The 15,749-nt window shown below is 28.6% G+C and overlaps 1 protein-coding gene across 1 annotated transcript in view; it reads left to right on the top strand.

Moving 5' to 3' along the window:
- Positions 1-15,749, top strand: part of LOC129984497 (rhodopsin-like) — a 198,238-nt gene that overhangs the window by 171,532 nt on the left and 10,957 nt on the right. Inside the window, exon 3 of the mRNA XM_056094389.1 lies at positions 15,215-15,451. Within this exon, the coding sequence (XP_055950364.1) occupies positions 15,215-15,451 (237 nt within the window). The remainder of the gene's footprint in view (positions 1-15,214; positions 15,452-15,749) is intronic.

Below are 15,749 nucleotides of genomic sequence, written 5' to 3'. Positions count from 1 at the left end.
AATAAGTTTTAAGGTAGTGCAGAATCTTTTGAAATTAATAGTTTTGAAAGGTATGCCACTTGAAATGACACTAGATATGTCATATCAAGTGTCTATCTATCTACAGATAGATAGATAGATAGATATAGATAGATTTTTGCATCAAAAATAATACTGAGCAAAAGCGCTGCAATTTTGTTTAATTTCTTTCATTTACTTTAATGAGGTTCAATTAATTTTGAAAATGGCGCAGTTGACCGATAAATGAGCCCCAGAATGCGAACCCAGATTTCAAATTGAATGAAATTTTGAATCGATACTCTTCAACATTTAAGACGGTTCTTGCATCCGAACATATTTACCATAATATATATACATTCATAAAGTAATAAATTTCTAAGGAAATGTCTATTCTTTGGGATTAGGAACAGAAAATTAGCATTCCATCCTTAATAGCAGAGTCTCTGAAACGGTCACAGTTGATATGATCTCGAAGTATGTTCTAAAGTAATCCAGATATACTATTTACTTCCACTTTATTTTTGTCCTTGAGATCGTCTGCATTTTCCGAAGAGAGCAATAAATTGTATTGGAAATCTCCATTAATTTCTTTTCTAAGAAAACAATAAGAAAAATTCATGCGAATTAAAATTAATAGAAAGTCACACCACAATCTAATCAATTATGATAAAACTAGTGTCGAGAATAGAAATACAGTTGCAGGTATGTAAATAATGTTACTTATAATTAATTAATTAAATAATTACGCTGCGATAATTTTACCCCCAAAATAAATACTCTTTAATGTATGTTTTGAAGTCTTTATGTATGTAATGTATGTAATGCAGTCTTTAATGTATGTTTTTTTAAATTTTACCTACCCGATATAAGTTTTATGTAATGTTGCTTATTTTTAAACAAATCCCATAATGTTTAAAAATATCTTCGAAGAACTGTTTTATCTGTGTTTTTGAGTTTCGAAGACAAGAAGGTTTCTCTGAATAAAGCGTGTTTAAAACTAAAAAAGTAGCTTATATAAGAGCCGCGAAATTTAGAGCAAAGGTTGTTTTGTTGATAATACATTGAGTCTACGTAAATAAACTGACGTGTTTTCTAGCTTTCGTCACCTAGCGGGAAAAGCTATGATTAAAAGTTGCGTTACATTTGAAAACAGTTCCTGTTTAACTTTCAGTAATAAACTTAGTGGATTCATCTTTAAAAAAAATTCCTAAAAAATAGAATTACTATTTTATTTAAATCAAATTAAATCTTAATAAAATTTTAATTTTTTAGCACTAAATGATTAAAATTATTTTATAACAATAAAACGATTTGTAAGCTAAATTTTTCCATAATAAAAAAAATCAATATTTTTAGAGTTAATAAAAAACAATGTCTGCGATTTTTCTAAAAACCACAATACTGATTTTGCTAATTAAATTGAATATATATATATATCTATATTATAACTGATAAAGTGATTTCATTTAGTTGTTTCTAACAAGCAGAAAATGAATTATATGCACATAATTCGCTATAATAAAAGTGAGCTTCGGTTATTCCGATTCCTTTAAAGCAATAGAAAGATTTGAAATGTAATTTTTTTTCAAAATAAAATAAAAGGGAGCAGATAGGTCGCTTTCGTTGTAAAATCTTCCAGAGAAAAAGTAATCTACGTCCTTGTCCGCTTTGTATTAAAACTTACAGCAGCCACTCTGTGAAAAGAAAAACAATGCTTATGTTGTGCAATAAATATATAATTTTAAAGTACGAAATGAAAGAAGGAAAATATGCTGAATTTCACAAAAAATGGAATATCTACTAAAAAAAAGTTGCAACAGCATGATGTTAAAATATTAACTTCACTTAACGTTATTTTTAAAGATGCGTCTAAAAAAGTCAATACTGACAGTAAAATTCTCCACGCAAAAAATGAGTAAATCTATGCTTAAATTAATAAAATTATAAATGTTATAGAGTTCCGATCATAACGTCGCCCACTAAATGAAACCAACAAAGAAGAATAAAAAGCATTTATTTCATTATTATATTTACAGATAACAAATCAGAACCAGCTGGTGTGGTTTAACTAAAAATTTCTCATACATTCTCTAATAAAGATGTTATCCCAGAAAACGCCTTCCATGAAACTGGCGAACAAATTGGTACGAAATATTAACCACTGGCGTGAATTTAGGCTTTTTACAAGGATCTATCGTGTCATCATCCTTGGCGGCCTCTTGGCGATTATTCTCTGGCATGCTGTTAAAAGTATACGAAAATTGTGTTTTTGAAAAGTTTTTCCCAAACGATTTAAAACAAAACTTTGACACAAATTTCACTTGTAATCGCAAAACCCTATACCGAATTTGATATATTTAAGTCATTGTTTTTTTTAATTATTGCGTTTTTATGTTTCTGAAAGTAAAGACCGACAAACGGTTAAACTCTTATGGGTTTGATTCAAAATTTGACAGGTATCTACAGTATAGATGCTAAGTTCAATCTCTGAACCGAATTGTATCCATCTAGCTCTCTTCATTTGTTATCTATCATTTACGGAGAGACAGAGTTCCTCTGAATGGATTTAGCTCAAAGTTTTTTACATATCCACAACTTTGGTGTAAATACCGTATACTGAATTTCATCTGTAAAGTTCAAGGCTTTTTTTTAGTTATCTTTGTCACAGACGCACGGACGGACATTTTCCAAAAATTAAAAGGTCTAAAACGTCAAAATTTGTCAAAATCTCAAGTTCGATTTTTTTTAATGAATTACAATACTTTCTCTATGCTATGTATACGAGAAAGTAATAAAAATCGGTGATAGACTTAAAGTAATTTTACTTTGGGTCTTGAGTATACAGACTTTGAGAGAAGAATCATATCTCAAAATCACTTCTACCACTAAGATTAGTTTATGCACTTAAGACCAATAACAGACATTTTTTCCCTCAGTCTTAATTGTTACATTAGCTATTATATATAAATAACACATCAGACACACTAAGTTTGTTTGAAAATAAGATGAACAATTAAAAACGATGACAAAAAGATGAATAACCATTCCAGATGATGATGCTACACTTCTTGTTCATCCTCCTCCATCGGCAACACTAGATTTGACTACTCATGTACATTAGATTTTAAACTAATTCTTTGAACCGTTATCGAGTTTTCGGACAATTATCATGTATAGTTATTTTTAAAAACTTTTTAAACGATTACAAATTTAAAAATTATATTCCCTATCGCCAAGCCCATTCCGATCCTTTTCGCCAAATTTTTATCAAGATCCGGTCACCAACTGCTGGATTTAAAAATTAATAAATAAAGTTTTATTTTTTTAAAAAAAATTTATTCATATAACCCAAAACAAATCAGTCGTTTATCCACTGCACCATAAAAAGATCAAACAGAAAGATAAATAATCATATGAAAAATATATTGTGAACGATATGGATTTTAACAAGATTTTAATGACCTTGAAAAATGTCTGTCTTACATCCTTAACAGGGTGTGTTATACTAGAAATTAGAGGTAGGCTCATTATGAATAGTAATTTTAACACAATATTACAATACCCTGTAAATTTAAAAATATTTTTAAAAATGTTGGAAAAAATGTCTAGCCTTTTACAAACAGTTTGAAGATTCTTTGACTTTTTGTTGATCGTTGTTTTCTTATTGAAAAGTTGGGAAGTTAATGAGAATAACAGCCAGTCACAACAATCTCTGTTTATATGGCTTAGTTCTGTGGTAACAGGGTGAACTGCAATAAAAAAAGGAGGTTACTATAGCAGCTTGAGAGGAAAAGACCATTTTATGACAAAACAAACTATTCTACTCGTCAACTTTGTTTATTACCATAAAAAATATTTATTGGCAACATGCGACCGCTTGAGATAGCGATTTATTAGGATTAAAGAGATGGTCAGGTTGGTGACAGAAACTCCTTGCCTAATCCCCGCAATTGCCTTATTATAATTCAAACGTGTAATGCAACTTGAACGATCTCTTACCCTATTAAAATATCGTTCCTCCTGGGAAATGTATTTATCTTGGCGATAAAATTACATGTAAATATGTCAATGCATAACTTCTAGGAGATTTTTGATATCAGAGACTGAATTTCCAAAATTTCTCTCATAGTAAACATCTCCAAATTTCAAATTCCTGTTTTTAGATTATTCATATTGAGTCGGTCAGTGAGCTTGCAAAAACAGGTGAGAGTCATATCATTAAGCATTTCTGGATGAACTGCGACATAAAAATCAATCTCATAAGTTGAAATTTTATTCATTTATGAATAAGTTTTTCTCGTTTCAATACCTTAAAAAAATTCTCTACGGAAAGAAATTTGAAATTTCATATTTTCTTATGTGTTACCCTAGCAGCTTTCAGTAAAGGTTTAATTAATTTAATATTTTTTAACTCCTTCTTTGTTCAGGAAACTTTTGCCTATTCTCTTCCTTGTGCTGATGCACAGGGCTAATTATAGATTTTAATTTCATTAAATAACACAAAATGTGAAAATAAAAATTATGCAGGTTTCAATATCTGAGTTGAAGCTTGTTCCATGAAAAAAATAGATGCGTATTTCATAACCTAATTTTAATGATGTAATTTTGTTTATAAATGATTTATAATTTTTTAAAAATTTAAATTAACTACAATAAAATGGTAAAAAATAAAGCTGAAATTATGTTAAAAAAATATGCAAGTTTCAATACCTTATTTGAAGCTTGTTCCATAAAAACAATACATGTATGTTTCATAACCTAATCAGAATTTTAATGATGTTTATAAATGAAATTTTTAAAAAAATATATAAATTAATTGTAATAAAAAGGCAAAAAAATGAAGCTGAAAGAATGATGGTAAATTTTCAGACATCATTTTATATAATTAATAAGGAAAAAACGAAAATGTTTAGGAATGGTCAGATTACAGTAAGTTGTTCTGTTTGAAAATAGCTTTAGTACGTTTGCTTTTCTTCGCCAAGAAAATCAAATTACCTCATTACCATTACAATTACAATGAATTGGCTGCTAATGAAGTCATGTTTTTTTTAAAGTTAAATCTTCATTGTAATTACATCAATGCAAAAACCCAAAAAATTTATTATTCTTAAAAACAAGTGACTGAAAGCTAACTAACTCAATAACAAGTTAACCGTCGCTAAGTTCGTGACACTTCTGTTAATCTTTAAGATAACGACAAATTTTAGATGTAAACGCTCTTAAATATACTTGTAATGCTGTCGAATTACCGCTTGAAAAATTATTTAGCAGCAGTATTTCCCTCTGGAATATAGCCAACTTTTCAATGAATATAAAAAGTTAATCCTTTCTGTCAGTATAAAAAATATATTAAAAAAGCATTTTCATGCCTGAAAATGAGAGATTAAATACTTCACAAAAAGAAGGAAAATCAGTTGAGATTACATAGTTGTAAAGAAAAGTTATGAAAGTAAAAAAGTAATGAATTTGTTGAAATGGGTGCAAAAATATTTGGAGGTTAATGTTCACAGGTTTTTAAAAATATTCCTTTGAAGCAGTAAAATTTATCGTCTGAAAAAAAATTCTTAAAACGCAGATAAATTAAAAAGGCTTATGATACATATTGAATTTATTAAAATTTAATGTTACTATAATAGGAAACAAAATTTACCATTTAAAGCAAAAATAATTAATAGGAAAACCAACCATTTTTAAAGAAATATCTGAAAAGCATATTATTATGCATGGACATAAAAAATTAAATAAAAGGGTGCAAAGTAAAAGCAGAAATGAAATCGACTTCGAAATCGAGTTAATACTCAGAAATATGTTTTTCCATAATTTTAACTGAAGCAAAAGTACATGATTAAAATATTTGAAAAAAATAGTAACACAATAATAAAAATTACTGCTATAAATTATGTTTGAAAACGTTTTTAAAAATTCACACTAACCCTATTAATGCATGAGAAACAAGCTGATGTATAGAAAAATTAATTTTTTTGAATTTTTAAGATTGTGTAAAAATAATTTTAGCTATAATATTCTTCATAGTTACAATGAAAAATTTAACAATGAAATTTTTATTAATTTCAGCTAAAATTTCGAAGAATCAGGTCTTAGAATTTTTTCTTCGTACTACTTAAGAAACAACTATTCGAAAAATTTCCTGTAGCTTAGGCTGTGTATTGATACGTCAGTCAAGGAAACTTCTTTTATATATAAAAAAATGATAAAATCGACTATTGAAATTGATTACAAATAACAATTAAACACTTAAATCTTCAAGAAAATTTTACAAATTCTTCATAATGCGATGGGGCCTGGTGGTAAGTTCTCGGCTTCAGTACTGGAGGATTTCGGGTTCGAAACCTCATTCAACAAGAGAACCATCGTGTAAGCGGAACTGGTACGCGTTAAGTCCATCGGGACCAAACGTCCTCCTGATGGTGTGATGTAGAAGTTTACCAGAGGGTGCCAGCTCAAATGCCGTCCTCGTCATCTGACCGCTCATCAAAATCCCGAGGTCCGTCCCAAAATAGCGCTAGTGTTGCTTTGAAACGGAATGTTAACATAACTAAACTAAGAGATGAAAGTGTTAGGTGTTATGCTTATCTATTGTTCATCCAAAATAGCGCATGCGTAGATTCCAAATGGGACAGTAATCTAAATTTCAAATATTTTAACATAATTTCTTAAAATTTAATTTTGAGTATCAAAGTATACGGTATTGGGTTTTTCGTATTTTTTTATTCGTCTTCGTTATTTCATCTTTGGAAATATGGAACACATTTAGAAAAGAATGCAAAAAATACATAATTATAGGATGAAACAGGAAAATATTACGATCAACGCCGAATAGAATGTTAAGATTTTTATGTTCACTCAATTAATCAAACTTATTCTTTAGAAATTTGAATGAAAAAAACTTTAGGCATTCCAAACATCCATTACCGTCATAAAGCATTTCCTGATTTTGAAGGAAATGTCTTAGTTTGAAACGTGCTCTGCTTTCCGCAATTATTCTTCCCAAATCCTCTTTTTGATAAAAATAAAAATGCCTTGAAAAAAATCAATACTTATAAAAGAAAATACTTGCCTGCTTGTGGTTCACTGTGTCTGCGATATTCAGACGAATTTATTGCACTTTTAGATATAAAATTTGAATTCAACTAGATGTTATGGTAACTTAATGAGTCTCGAAACTCAAATTTCATTTTTTTAACTATTTTGGATTGTTTTGGGTGATTTTTTGTCCTATTTGCTGATAATATCGTTTCTCAATACCTTAGAAAAAAAATCGAAATTGCACCAAATAATAAAAAGGGTTATCGTTTCAATAAAATTTGTTTTGAATATCTAAAGCAATTTATTAACTGTTGAGAAATTTTTGCAAAATCGTTACTTTTTCGAAAGCTTTTAAGAATAAAACTTTTACTTTTCAAGATAATTATTATCTTAAACTTTTTAAAGTAATAATTATTACACTTCCTCTAGTTAAATAAATAAAAACAATCAAAATCTAACTAATTTTTTTAAATTAATTTTTATTTTTAATTTTTTTAATTAATTTTTTAACTAATTTTTTCTAATAAATTTTTCGAAGATTCCGGGTACAAAAAGAGAATTTCCTTCTTCATAACATTTGTATAGAGCCTATCGTATATCTTGGCAAAGAATCAAGTAAAAATTATTATATTCGAAGATTTGAAAAATTATTTAAAAATAGAAACAAATGAGTGAATTATTTTTCCATCGCTTACAGGAAACGCTCTAATTAATTAGCTGTCCATTTTTTATCATTTCTGAAATTTCGCTTATTTGTTTTTATTTCAAAGCGTTGCAATACAGCAAATTGTATCATTGTCACGAAAAATTAATATGCAAATTCAAAATAATTTTTTTTTCATTACATCTACGTAACATTAACTTATGCTGTAGAAGTTTTATAGAGGATTATGCATAGGATTCAAACGCTGGTGAAGTAAAACCAAACTAAAATAAGACGCTGAGAAAATAAACAATTGATATTTCGGATTAGACTTTCGAAATTTAAACATTTCAACATTACAATAGTCGTTTTCAACGTTGATGCAGATACGTCGTCATTTGCAACTAACGAGAAAAAAACGCTGAGGAATGAAATGCAAACTTACATCAACCCCTAATAACAATAACACCGCATGCAAGAAAACAGCAAACACTTAAATAATCACTGCAATGATTTTCATATAAATTAGCAGAAATAAAAATTTTACTTTCCAGTTCTTTATTTTATATCTCATTCTTTAGATATCGGTAAATTGTATAATTTTATTTCTTTTTAGTGATGTTATTATATGTTGTGTGTGTGCGTGCGTGCGTGTGTCTCTGTGTGATAGCTCTTGATTCTAGATCTTGTGGCATTAAGCTTACAAGTGTGTGCATTTATTATCTGAGTTTTATTTTCTTTGGGAATCTTAGCAATGTAAAAAAGGATATCGGGTCGGAGTAGTTCTGTCTTTTTTGTGGTGGACTTTAACGATTTAATAAGGTTTCAGAATTTTATCGCGATGACTATTAATCAAATTCCTCGGATATTTAGACAGTGCTGGTGTAACTCTTTGAACTTAAGGTTATCATTATTGAGTTATCACTTTTCGGAACCATGTGTGAAAACAAAGGGGGGGGGTGAATAAGAAAGATGTTACATAAGGCTATAAGAAGAAAAAATTATTATTCTATAGAAGGACTATGTAATAAGAAGAATGTATATGTAGATTCTCTCTTTTCCTGTTGATTTGCTGGCAGTTTGGGATCGATTTTTGTCCAGTCTGATGATGGAACGTATCTCCTGGCAAAGGATTTCGGTCATAGCTTTTAGGGACAGTGCTCTTAGAACTCAATCGCTGTTCCCATGTTAACAACCGTGAAGACTATCATTCATTTCATTCAAAAAACTTGGGAAAAGGGGAGAATTACCACAAATATGTATTTTTGATAACCTAAATAGTTAAAAAAAATCTTTCAATGTAATATATTATTTAATATTAGTGTTTCAAACAGTGGGAAGTTTTCTCTTTTTGTCTTTCACTTATACTTGCAAAATGGGAACCCTTTTATGTTTAATATCGTACATAGAAAAGAGAAAATAAAAATCCCTAGATAACTAGATTCTTTAAAAAAATTGGATACAGATTTGATATTTTTATATCAAGACAATTACAAAAATTCATGTATTTTGTGCATTTGAGTCATCACATTCCAAAAAAACACACACACACACAAAACTAAATAGACTAACAAATGGCAATCAACCAATTGATTGTTTTGAACCAAAATTTGACACAGATCTAAAAGTTTAGATAAAAGATCACTTTCAGAAATTCATCAATCTTCATTGTTGTATTTTTGAATAGTTGCTGTTACACACGAACAGAGAAACAAGCAACAGCATTCGATCCAAAATTTTAATAAGTTTTAACTTTTTTTAAATAAACCAATATGTAAGTAAATTAACAAAATATATTAGATAAGCACAATATATCTAAGTCACCATATTTGAATTATAGTAAAACCGAAGTATAGTACAAATATATACAAATAGTATAGTACAAGTACGTACAAATAGGATAGTACAAATTATACAAGTTAGTATAGTTACAAACCGAAAAATTTCAGTTAACAGATTTCACCCAAAATTTAATAAAAATTTATAACTTTAGTGATTAGACAACATACCAAATTTCATTCTTCCAATTTGCTCCGTTTCAAAATTTTAAATTAGATTACTCCCGTATAGATAGACGTGAATCCAAAAATGAATTTTCGGTTGGGTTTAAAAGATGCACAGATTTATCGAAGTCTTCAGATCAAATTTTTTGACATGAAATAATTTCTACGTATTTCTATAATAATTTCTATGCATTTCTGTAATAATTTCTACTTATCAAATAAAGAAGGAAAATTGTATCTTGAATTTTAAAATGCATCGCAATTATTTAAAAGGAAACACGATTTAAAATTGGACAGTTAGTTTTTTATCACGACAACATACTAATTTCCATTCTTCCAATTAGCTCCGTTTTAGCTTCCGTGTAGACAGACTTGAATCCAAAAATGCTTTTTTCGTTTAGGTTTAAAAGATAAACAGATTTGTCAAAGTCTTGCGGTCAAATTTTTTGATAACTACAATAATTTCTACGTATCAAACACAAAAAAGAAAAATTCTATCTTGAGTTTGATAACTACAATAATTCTATATATCAAATACAAGAGAAGAAAAATTCCATCTTGAATTTTAAAATGCATCACATATAGCATCCATTATCAGAGAAAATATCTAAATGAGGAAATGCGATTCAAAATTTGACAGTAAATTTTGTATTAAGACAGCGTACCAATTTCCATTCTTCCAATTAATTTTGTTTTAGCTTCCATATAGAGTGAGAGCTTCCATAATACATTTGATTCCAAAAACGACTTTTCCTGTTAGATTCAAAAGATACGCAGATTTGTCAAAGTCTTGATGTCAAATTTTTTGACTACTACAATAATTTCTACCTATCAAATACAAGAAAGAAAATTGTTATCTTGAATTTTAAAATGCATCGCATGTAACAACCATTATCAGAGAAAAATATCTAAACAAGAAAACACGATTCAAAATTTGACAGTAAATTCGTATCAACTGTTAAAATTCCTTTCGTAAAATAGATTAAAATTTAAAAATTAGGATAAAATGGCACTAGTCACGAGAGTTAAAATATCATTTGTTCCTGGAATATTTATGTGCATTCGCGAGGCGGTGATAAAAAGGCAGCACTTCGAAGACAATCTTAAAGTCAACCATGACTAAACCTCGTAACTCAAATGCAGTTAATTAGGCTTTTTGAAAGTTGCGTAAAAATGCGTGACTTGCAGCACCAAAAAGTCTTTACTATAAATGTCCCGCTTAACTATTCCATACATGTTTATAGTAGAGTGCAAAAAAAATCTTTTCGGTTTTATATACTGGAACAAAGTCAGATGGGGTGATTGCCTGTGTCTTTCAACCTTTCTGTGAAATATTTTCATCATTTTGGAACTTTCTTATATTTTTTTTTTAGTTTAATTGCTTCCGATCATTTTACTTAGTATATATAATTAGAAACTAAATTTAAGATTCTGTGTGGGTAACATATTATTCCTTGAAAATGCTTACCATATATTTTCTTTTTTAGTAAGCTCTATCTTAGTATTCGCAAAGTATTAACAGTTGTCCATTCATTTCTTATCAAAACTTTATAGGACAAAGGAAAAGATAAATCTATTTCAAAAACATGTATGGCATTATTTTAACGATAATCGTCATGCGGAGAACGAAGATAAATGCCTTTGGATTTTTTCAAGTACAATATTATAGTTTCTTCTATTAATTCATAGAAGCTTTTCTGCACGAAATTGGTATTACAAATTCTAGTTCATCTTTTAACAGTAACAATAATAATATATAAATATAGTGTAATGCATTATTTTAGTATTTAAAAACAATATATTTGTAGTAAACTTTTATCATTTGATTTATCTAAATTTTAGCAGCATATTTTTAAAGAATGTAATCATTAAAATCTTTTTTAACTTCAAATTTCAACATGCTTTGCTCATTTTTATGCGTTTTTAATATCTATCGCTGGTGTTTGAATATTTGTAAATACTTACTGAAATGGTATAGGACTTATTAAATTGAACTATGCAACCCGGAATAAATTAAAATTTAATCGATTTCGGAATCGTTATTGTAAATAACACCTTAATCTCTAAAACTTGCTATGCGAAACTTAGTGGATTAAATTCTTGGAAAAAAATTTACCATCAAATAATTAATATTGAACAAACGCAGCGTTTAATTTATATTTCCTAATTCTTTTATACAATTTCCTCTCAAAATGCATTATTTTGTGTTATTTCAATATGTTATGATTACACCCAATTAAAATTTGTTCGAAAAACGTTAAATTATCGAAACGAAAAGGAATCTGGGCAATTAACATACAAATTCAGAAATCTAATATAAACATATCCAAAACAAATTTTAAATTTAATATATTTATCTAAAATATTATTCCATGGGGGAAAACAGATGTAGTCTTATTTCGTCGTGAAACATCATTCAATTTAATATTTATTTTTTGGTTATTTAATAATTAAAAGAATTAATTGAATTATTCGGTGTACCTTATTTATTTTAGCCATCCGCATTTGTTTCTAAATAAATAGTTTTCCTATTTGAACAACGAGGTAAATTTGGAAATAAAGATTGAAATAGATGCATCTTATGTCGTATTTCTAATTTTTCAAAAATAATTGATATGTAAAAATGTATTTTGAAATTTTTATCGAAGTATCATAGATGGAAAATTAAATTTCGATAATTTGATACAATCATTAAAAAAGAAAAAATTACGAATAAGGATTCCAAATACTTCAAGATTATCTTTGTAATAATAGTACAGATTTTGTTTGTTTGTTTTTTAATTCATGTTTCTTTTTTTTTATTGTATGAGTAATAGATAGTCATTTCGTTTGATTGTAATTTAATTTATTATGTTCTGTCAATAATTAACGAGACAAAGGATTTTCCATGATAATTATTTGATGAAACTTAAAAATATTGTCTGCAGTTGTTTAGATGTTTATATTATTGTAAATGCTACTCCCAAAATACAATGCACATAAAGATCTATTGGCTATTGTTTGAATCAATTACGCCGAGGCTCTTTGGCTTTATCGTCTGATTTAAACCGTTGCCTCCACTATGTTATATGTATTCATTTTCTTTTTTAATAAATGCAGACGTGCGATTCTTGATGAATATATTTTATTTCTTCATAATGATGATAGAAAGAGTTTAATTTTGAACTGATATCAAGGTTTCTTTATTTGAGACTACCTTAAAGGGAATTTAGCTGAATTTAGCAGCATTTTGGATTCCGCAAGTGTTAGACTGAAAAAGAGTTGGCTTGTATTAGAATACGAAGCGAATAATTAGAAAATAACTATTGTTAGAATGCGAATAAAATGAAATTTGCACAAAGACTATTCGAAGTATGCAATATGTTGTATTGTATGTGTGTGCGTGTGAGTGCGTGTATTGAAGTTAATACGATTAGCTGATTATTATTAATAACAATAAATGGTAAAAGTGATTAAAATTATGTATCATACTGATCGGTTATTCATTCTGATTAATCACGTTGACTATACATATCACATTATAATAAAAAGTAGAAGTCACATTGGGACAGATACGAACTATGGTGTGGGGTTACTGAGAATTCTCTTCTGAATTTCTGCTTTTTTTTAAACCTCGGCTGCTTGTAATCTTTAGTCATTGTAAAATCAAGAAGTTTTAAAACCATGACGTTTCAATTCGATTCCCATATGTACCTCATTAACCTTTCATGATACCACTGAGCATTGGCCATTAATACATGCTCCAATAATTCGATGAGGACCGGTTTTTTGTGATCGAAAAAGAACGAAAGAAGAATCTTGTAGACTCTAGAGTGGACGGTTTTGAAATTTTTTGGGTGTAATCTGAGTACTTTAATGGGAGATTTTGACATTTAAATTTGCTTTAAAAAAGAGTGACATCAATTTTCATCACTCTGGTTGGAAAGTTGCCTTTGCAATCCTTGTAGCACTGCAAATTCCCCGTTATTTATTATTTATTAACTATGCCTGATAATTAGGGAAAAATCAATGCATAAAAGAGATTTTCATAAAACAATGTAACCATTTTTCTGCTTTTGAATGATTCTTAAGTAAAAATCAGAGTGGAATTTAGCTTACGTTTTGATTATTATCTTACATAAAATATTGCAAAAATTTTAGTTTCAAATTGAGAATACTTATTTGTTAGAAACAAAAATGCTCTTTCAAAATACCTATAAAGAAATGAGACCTCTAATCAGATTTTGTAAACGACCACGATGTCCTATGTTCAGATATAAGAATTAGAGATTATCGTGAGTTGAAGTTCTTGTTCCTTCTAAGACCCACCTATATGTTGGCTTGATCAATATTACCGATCACATCCTACATGATTTAAATGTCTTTCATCTACGTAAAACGGCACTGAAATATAGTATAGAGCTGATTCAGGTGCCGCCCTTGTTACATGGTCTTAGTTCAAACCAAGCAGCAGATAAATTTAAAATGATATGTCAATGCATGAGAATCAAGTTTTAAAAGAACTCACTGAATGTAGTTATAAAACTCGCAAGAAAAAAAAGAAATTTGATTATTAATTAAAGTGGAAAAAGTTATATAGTTTTATTTCTTTTAAATATGGACTATGGTACATAGGGACTTTTTTCATGACTGCATTGTTACAGAGCTAATTATTTTATCGCATTATTTAATAATAGTCGCGTTTAGAGTATTGGTTATATTTAGCTATATTAAGATTCTCAGATTTAATTTCATTCTCATGATAACGTTTACAATGAACTTTTAAGTTTTATATTATGATAGACATAGAGCTATACTATTTTTTAAATCTTGAAGTGGATTTGTTTGTTTTATATTGGAGAATTTCTGATCGTGTTAAGTCTTATGATTGGATAGTTCTGACAAAAAAAAAACATTTGGTGCGGGAATTTTTCTTCAAATTGCACATTAACTTTCGTTGAATTGTTATTTCACTTTCTTTTTCGTCATTTAAACTGTTCTGATAATAAACAGGAGATTTGTTCTTTAGTTTCTCGATTGTGTAAGCAAATAAAACGACTGCAATAAAAATGCTTTGAATTTCATAGGAGCAATGAAGAGTAAAGTTGAAAAAAGTGCAAAAAAAAATTTCAAAAAATTGTCAAAGTTCAGTAATAGCTTCGTGGGAATGAAACTTGCATTAGCGAAAAAAACTACTTTTTACTTTTAAAAATTGTTCAAAAATTTTTTTTTGCTCTATTTTTGGAAATTATCTTGAAAAAGAGCGAAAATTTCTCAATATTTGATTAAGTAGAATTATAAATAAAATATCTTCTGGTTGTATATTCTCACTCTCTTAATAATATTTATGTCAAATTTGTAGCTCTAAGTGATATATAGAGGACCGAAAACCACATACTCCTTTGTTATTAATCGAGATAAAGATACTTGTACATTATTGGATCATTATATTATAACAGACTAGAATAGTTTAAATTTCTCTATTAATATTAAATTGGAAAGAGATTCAATTCTTTTTTTCTTTCTCTTTTACTTTTCGCAGTCCCCCAAGCCAACCGGTCGCAGCTCTACAGCGAAAGCCGAGCAGAAAGTCACCATCATGGCCACCATGATGCTGGTATGCACCCTCGCAGCCTGGACACCATACGCCGTCGTCTCTCTCATGGTCTCCCTAGGATATGACCACCTGCTGGGACCAGTTTCATCTGTCTGTCCAGCCATTTTTGCCAAGACCAGCGTAGTTTACAACCCCATCGTCTACTTCTTCTTCAATACACAAGTAAAACCCGATTTCTTTATAAAAATCATAGGTGATAAGAAATGGAAGTCATTTTCTCAGAATTCTAACTGTTCTTGTTAGTTTGAATCAGTTGGGTCTTTTACTTCCGTTCTCCAAAAATTCATATTTAAATTAACTTCTTAAAAATGCGTTTTGTAATTTTTGAAAAAATTCATAAAATTGCCTTTGGGGGGGGGCTTATTTTCTTCATATCATGGCTATATCTTCACGTAAATTTATTCCATTAATAAGTAGTATAAAATTTTATTCAGACCTTTTAACAGAAAAAAGGAACTTA

This window comes from Argiope bruennichi, chromosome 9 (assembly GCF_947563725.1).
Source record: "Argiope bruennichi chromosome 9, qqArgBrue1.1, whole genome shotgun sequence".
Lineage (NCBI taxonomy): Eukaryota > Metazoa > Arthropoda > Arachnida > Araneae > Araneidae > Argiope > Argiope bruennichi.
Note: the sequence above shows the minus strand (reverse complement) of the source record. Positions and strands in the feature narration are given on the sequence as shown.